General features: G+C 37.3%; 1 protein-coding gene across 1 annotated transcript; it reads right to left on the bottom strand.

Moving 5' to 3' along the window:
* Positions 1-5,415: 5,415 nt before the first annotated feature.
* LOC107943273 (uncharacterized) lies at positions 5,416-6,293 on the bottom strand. The gene is made up of 2 exons (XM_016877023.1): positions 5,688-6,293; positions 5,416-5,652 (listed from the first exon to the last, which is right to left on the bottom strand). Exons 1-2 carry the CDS (start codon positions 6,291-6,293, stop codon positions 5,416-5,418), a joined length of 843 nt encoding a protein of 280 aa, XP_016732512.1.
* Between the last annotated feature and the right edge of the window lie 574 nt (positions 6,294-6,867).

The following is a 6,867-nucleotide window of genomic DNA, read 5'->3' as shown; positions in this document are numbered from 1 at the left end:
AAATGCATTGGGTTGGGTTTTATATGGATGGAGGAAGTGCAAAAGGGCTTATGCCCTAATTATTAAAAGGGCTTATGCCCCAGTTATTAAAAGGGCTTATGCCCCAGTTATTAAAGGGCTTATGCCCCAGTTATTAAAAAAGGGCTTTGCCCCAGTTATTAAAAGAGGCTAGGCCTCCAGTTATATGATAAAGCAGCTATGCTGCCAGTGGAGAGTTATGGCAGGGTGGGTCGAGTTAATCCCCACATGGTGTGTTGCTTGGTACGGGTGGAGAGTAGCGGATGGTGGGTTGAGTAGCCTCCCCAAATGGGTTGCATTCTTTCATTGACATTACATGTGACATAAAAATGGGCCTTTGGGCCGTACCGTTTACCGTAAAGGCTTCAGCCCAGTAATATGAAATATGAAAAGGCTTCGGCCTAGTGTTATGAATTATGAAATATGAAAAGGGCTATGGCCCAGTACATGTTTGAGATTGGTTTTGGGCTTAGACCCAACAGGCTGTTATTGTTTTGGGCTCTGAAAGGGGCTTGTTGCACACTGAGTTTCCAAACTCACCCCCTTTCCTTAACCTTGCAGGTGAGCCTTGATGTGGGGACTTGGGCCAGAGGGGATTCAGAGTAGCCACGGTGATTGTCTTTGGACTTTTAAATAAGCGTTGGTTTTCATTAGAATCCTTTTAATTATTATTGATTTTTGGGTTGTAATAAGGCCATTTTAACTTTCCTTTTATTTCTTTTCGGGATTATTTTATTTTAAATAACTTCAAACCTAGTTAATAATTGTTCAAATGGGCTAGACTTAGGACGTGTTTTCAAAGCGATACTTATTTTCAAAATATCTCAACACCACGATTAATCGATTTATCAAAGACGTCCACTTAAACAAATTTAAACTCGATATAACAAAATGTGGCTATGGTTGTGGGCATGTCTAGGATTGGATCCAATCAAAGAGCTTGGTACTTAAGCAGCCTTCATGGCTCACCTCCTCTGTCTCGGATACCTACCTGGTGCCCAGCTTCCATACACTTTGTTAACTAACAAAATATATGGTTTTTAAAACACTAAAATGGAACGTGGGTTTTCAACTCCAACGTGGCACGTCAGATTCGGCCATAACGTCTAGGCCGGGTTTGGGGTGTTACATGCTGGTCATTAATACAACCCATCTTAGTTTAATTAAATGAGTTTATTTGATGAATTTAATTTAATGAGTTGCTTCTTTAATTAACTAGTTACTAGGTTAATTTATTGGTGCATGAGTTAAAGTTCATTAAATACTTCTTTTAATTAACTAGTTGTTGGAATAAATGATGCATAAGTGTGTGTTCATTTATTTACGTAGTTGTTAATTTGTTTAAAGCTTAATAATTGAATAAATGTGACGGTTACATATGTTTTAATTGCAGGTGACTTTTCAATTCACAAAGGCTGTTACGCATTTAATAAAGGAGATTTTTCAAGTTATTTTGGTTACAAAAGAGGGGGCTATTATAAAGGAAGCATTAAGCATCATTAAAAGAGAGTTCAAAGGAGCATTTCATGTCCTTTAAAATCTGGTAGCAGCTTGTTCAAATACCCCAACGTTTTTTTTGCTACTTAATGGACAATTTATGCATTGCAAATTTCATTAAAGTGGCTGGAGTCTATTCAACTAGCCAAAGGGAAAATCAAGAGTCATTTTTCAAGCCTTTAAGGACATTAATTCAGCTAGTTAAAGAGAGGAGTTATTGACTCTAGAATTTCAAAAGTCTTTGATTTATAATTAGGCCTTTAATAGCACTTTACTATGTGACCATTCGGCTAGCTCATTTTAGCCTTATAAATTCTTGTAACCAAGCCTTTTGGGGACACTACTTTTTGGAATATTTTTGTTAATGATATTCTGCCAAATTTGTGAGGCAAACTTTTCTCTATTTTCGTTCAAAGATTTGTTGGCTACCTAGTGTTCTAGTTGTGTCATCCATCTTCTTTGTTGAAAACTGAACTTATCACTACTCGTAGTGTGGCGTTCAAACATACCAAGGTTCCTACTTTGCTAAGTAGCGGGTCGAGGTTCTCATATTCTCCATCTAACTACCTTGAAAACTTATAAACATTTGGGTCAATATTATCTAATATTGGTTCGTGTTTGTTTTTGAGATCATTTTCATTTCCATTCCATTCCATCTTTTCGTTTCATTATAACCAAACCTACAAAAACTTTATATCCATAAACCCATCTACATAAACTTCATATCCATAAACCTATCTTTGAATCCTTTTACATAGCTTTCGCCATTATTTATGTTAAAACATCCTTTTGAATAAATCAAACGCTACTTCTTCGTAGACGATCGGGCAAACTCACATACGACTCGACTCACCCTGAGGCGGATCGTATCACTTATTCGGCCAAGAAGTAGCTGTTCACACTTTGAATTGACCTATAAGCTACTACACATCCATGGATGGGTTCAAGAATGTCCAAAGGAAGGAATTAACTCAATAATTCAACACATTGATTGAATTAAGTGTATGCACAAAGGGGAGAACGAATTTACTAGGTTCATGCTGCCATTTATGGACCTACATGCTAGTATAAAGAGTTTAATTATGAGGATACATATTCCATACAAGTGCATGAACGTCCCAAGGAGATGAATGCAACCTTTGGTGCACATACAATTCACTTGAAGCCTTTCTTTATAATTAAGCATTCATGCACACACTTAGGGGGAAGAAAGTGTCCATTCAACTAGTTCATGAATCTGCCGAATTTATGAACTATTTTAATACATTAGTGTGAATGTTTTTATTATTGTGTAAACACCTAGATGCCGAATTTGAATGGTCATCTATATGCCTATAAGTATTTGTTTTCTTTCAATTGTAAGGGACTTTTTGCCAAATTTGTTAATGAACATTTGTTCTTGTGAGGTTGCTTCCTCTCATATCTCGTACAAGTTTCGAAAGACTTATCTGGCTTGTGCTAGTGGTGTCAATCATCTTGTTTGAACTTATCACCAATCTTGGTGTGGCGTTCACCTATCCATCTATCCATCTTTTCACCTTAACAATATAGGAATCGGGGTGACACTTCTTAGTGTTGAATCATTCCTGACGTTGAGTTCGTTTTTCCATTCCCCATCTTTCAACTTTTCCTTCTTGTAACCAAACCGACTCTTTTATCCATCACCCATCTTTGGTACACATAACCGAACCTATTACTAAACTTACCCTTCTTGAAACCTTCCGCTTATTCTAATCCATTATTTTACTTTTATTACTAAAATTCAAGGCACGAACGACTCTCTCGAACTACGATCGGGCAACTACGTGAATTCGACTCATCTACCCGGGCCGGATCACATCATACCTTTTTAGACGGATGAACAACTCCGATCAGCTACTCAACCGCTTTCGCTTTTCCTTTGGCCAAACTTGGCTCCCTTTGATTTTGAGCTCCAACTTAATTCCTAACACAAGATGGCCGAATGCCTTAGGTGTTCTTTCTTCAATTTCTTGTTTAGTTTTGGTAAAAGGGGAGACAAAAATGAGAAACTTTGTTTTTATCACCCTTTTTCTATTATTAATTCATGGTTTTTTAATATAAAACTATTTAATATTATTTCACTAATATAAAATACACAAAATGCCAAATTTTTCATCATCATTACCGTCCACTATAATCATAGTGGTCCATTTGACATGCAAGTCCTCTATGATGCTATCCATATACAATTTGGCCACTTCAACTTTTACCTATCACATTTTTATGATTTCTCAACTAAGTCCTTTCAAGTAAAATTCTCATTCATAAGACTAAATTAAAACATCAAATTTTCACACATGCACTATCACACATAGAAGTTATGAAAATCAATTTTAAATAAATTTTATGACTCGGTTTTGTGGTCCCGAAACCACATTCCGACTAGGGTTAAATTAGGGCTGTCACACACCATGTGTACAAGAGAGCCGAATTATATGAAATATGATAGTGGGACAGTGTGCTGAAACCATCAAGTATCAAGGATTGATCCGAATTGTTCAACGGGATAATTTTACGGTGGCATTGTAATCATGGACTTATACTTGTGATGTATGAAATATGGTGAAAATGAATTGTGATATGTATGCTAAGTGAGGTTAATACAAAGAAAGTGTGAAAAAGTGAATTTGCAATAATACTGTTTTGGACAGTAGCAGTGACGTGACTTTGAAAAATCACTAAAAATAGTATAAATTTAATTAGAGGCTGAATGAGATATGAAATTAAATCTCAATGAGTTTATTTTCATATAAAAGGAATAGAGCAAGCAAATGAACTCTATATTTTAAGATATTTATATTTGTGTTTGACTTGTTCAGATTGACTATGTAGTTTACAAATTTTACAAAAATAATTAAGAAATGTAGTTTATATGTCTAGATTCCTTATTGAGTATAGTTTTAAATGAAACATGTTTCATGGCTATTTGAATTGTGTACCAGGAGAAATTCAACTCGTAGTGAACAGAGGTCAGATCAGTCCAGCTGTATAACAGGGGAAACTTTAACTAATAAACTGTACTAATTGGCTGGACCAAAAATTCTAGAAAAAAATTAGTAAGATTTATTTCAAAAAAATTTTACGGGTTTGAATTCCGAGTTTTGTAACTCGAGTTATGATTTATTTAGTGAACATGACGCAAGAGAGACAACTCAATTAAAGTGGAGTAAATATTGAAATTAAAAGTAGATACACTTGAGTTAATGTGTAAACATATTAGATTCTTTAATTATTATTTATATACTTACTTACTAAGCTATATAAGCTTACTTTTTTTTCTCTCTTTTGTCTTATAGTGTCGTCCGGCATTGCTCGGGAGTTAAGGATCGTTGAAGATCTGCCACACTATCAATACTTTTGGGTATTAGAACTAAACATTTCTTTTGAATTATGGCATGTATAGTAGGCTTCGTTATTTTGTTACGTGTCATAATTGCCTAGGTTTAAAATATTGGTTACATCATTTAACCAAATTATTTTGTATAAGCCATTGAAGTTGGCTAATATTGTTCAAGACATATGTTATAATGATACATTATCTATTTGAATGACATATTTCTATTTCGGTTTCGTTTAATGATATATATTATGAGCTAGTAATACCTCGTACCCTGTTTCGATGTGTAACACGGGTAAGGGGCGTTACAAAGCAACATAGGAATCAGTAGATCCTACATCTATTAATGCAATATAAGGTACATTATGGATAAAGAACGTACCTATTATAAAATCTGGAGCATCACCGTGCTCACGGTGACGTGTAACATAAACTAATGCTGACTACCTCGCTTCAGTATGACCAGCACCTTTGCCCAGTGCTCCGCAACCACGTCCCATACCATTACCACCCCCGGCCTGACCACGGCCCCTTGGTGGCTACTAAACACCTCTCGATGGCTGACCAGTACCCATACCAGTAGCTTGCATCTGATCGGGCCTCCATGGACAATCCTTAACTCGGCTCTCCAAAGATTCGCATCTCAAACATGCACCCAACTTTCTCCAACACTCGCCCTGATGGCGTTCTTCATAAGCAATACAAAATTGCGGTCCAACAGTAGCAACAGGGGCCCTAAGTCTGGTTGGCCCATCAGTTCTGGGATTTTTCCTAAGCCTCTAAAAAGAATTTGAGGGCTCAGCATCCCTCATACCTCTGCCTTTCTCTCTATTCTGGTGCTCAACCCCCTCACATCCTCGGCGATTTTTGCCTCATCAACTAGTGTTGCAAAATCCCGCTCCCTCTGAGGAGCTATCAAAACCCTTAAACCATCCTTGAGGCCATCCTCAAATCGAACACATCGCTCGTATTTTGTTGCCACCATCCCATGTGCATAAAGGCTCAATCGTAAAAATTCAGCCTCATATTCAGCCACTGTCCTATCTCCCTGAGTTAAGTTCAGAAATTCCCTTCTACAGGCATCTATATAACTGGCACCCACATACTTAGCCTGGAAAGTAGTCTTGAAAAACATCCAAGTTAAATGATTGGCTTGAGTGCCCTCTTTGACGGTAAGCCACCACTGGTAGGCTTCATCTCTCAGTAGCGGTACTACACCTTTTAGCTTCTGATCAGGGGTACAGTCAAGGTTATCCAGGATCCTTTCTGTGGCCTCCATCCAATATTCAGCCACATTAGGGGCAACTCTAACAATACCCCTGAATATTTTTGCCCCATTAGACCTGAGTCGTTCTGTAACTGACCCACGACCTAGATTACCAATACCAGGCCTAGCGACCTTCTCCAGAATTCTCAACATTGCTTGGGACAGTGCGTCATCCCCAGCTGCTCAATTTTGGGACCCTGTCTCATCCTCTCTAACTTCCTCATTAGGCTGGTGTCTAGAAGACGAAGACCCAGCCCGAGCACCTTCACAGTCTCTGTCGCGGCCTTTACCACGAGTAACTCTAGTGGTCATTATCCAATCGTGCTTTTATCTATTTTAACAATTTATGCCTGTCAGTTTATTATTCCAATGTTTATTAAAGCTATTTTATGAACAGTATTATTTCAGAGTTTGTTTTCACAGTTCACAATTTCAAAGGTTGCTATAACTACAAAGTCTTAATATAGTTTTACTACCTTAAGTAGTCTCAATAATAACATTTCAGTATTCTTATTTCAGTATAAACAGTCAAAAGACTTACAGGACCGGCGCAAACACTCGGTGTACCACTCCTTCAATAACATATTTCCATGCTTTTGAAAACCCAAACCCACAGCCAAGTTTTGCAACTTGACTCTGATACCACTAAATGTAACACCTCAGACCCAGCCTAGACGTTATGGCAGAATCTGTGATGCCACATAAGAGTGGATTTCCAAAACACTAA

This window comes from Gossypium hirsutum, chromosome A10 (assembly GCF_007990345.1).
Source record: "Gossypium hirsutum isolate 1008001.06 chromosome A10, Gossypium_hirsutum_v2.1, whole genome shotgun sequence".
NCBI classification, from domain to species: domain Eukaryota; kingdom Viridiplantae; phylum Streptophyta; class Magnoliopsida; order Malvales; family Malvaceae; genus Gossypium; species Gossypium hirsutum.
This window is presented reverse-complemented; position numbering and strand designations above follow the sequence as displayed.

Excerpts from the sequence above, each read along its gene's own strand:
- LOC107943273 (XM_016877023.1), bottom strand. The coding sequence starts at position 6,293 with ATGTTGAGAATTCTGGAGAAGGTCGCTAGGCCTGGTATTGGTAATCTA. Across the intron at positions 5,653-5,687 it reads GAATAGAGAGAAAGGCAGAG|AGGCTTAGGAAAAATCCCAG; the intron begins GTATGAGGGATG and ends AATTCTTTTTAG.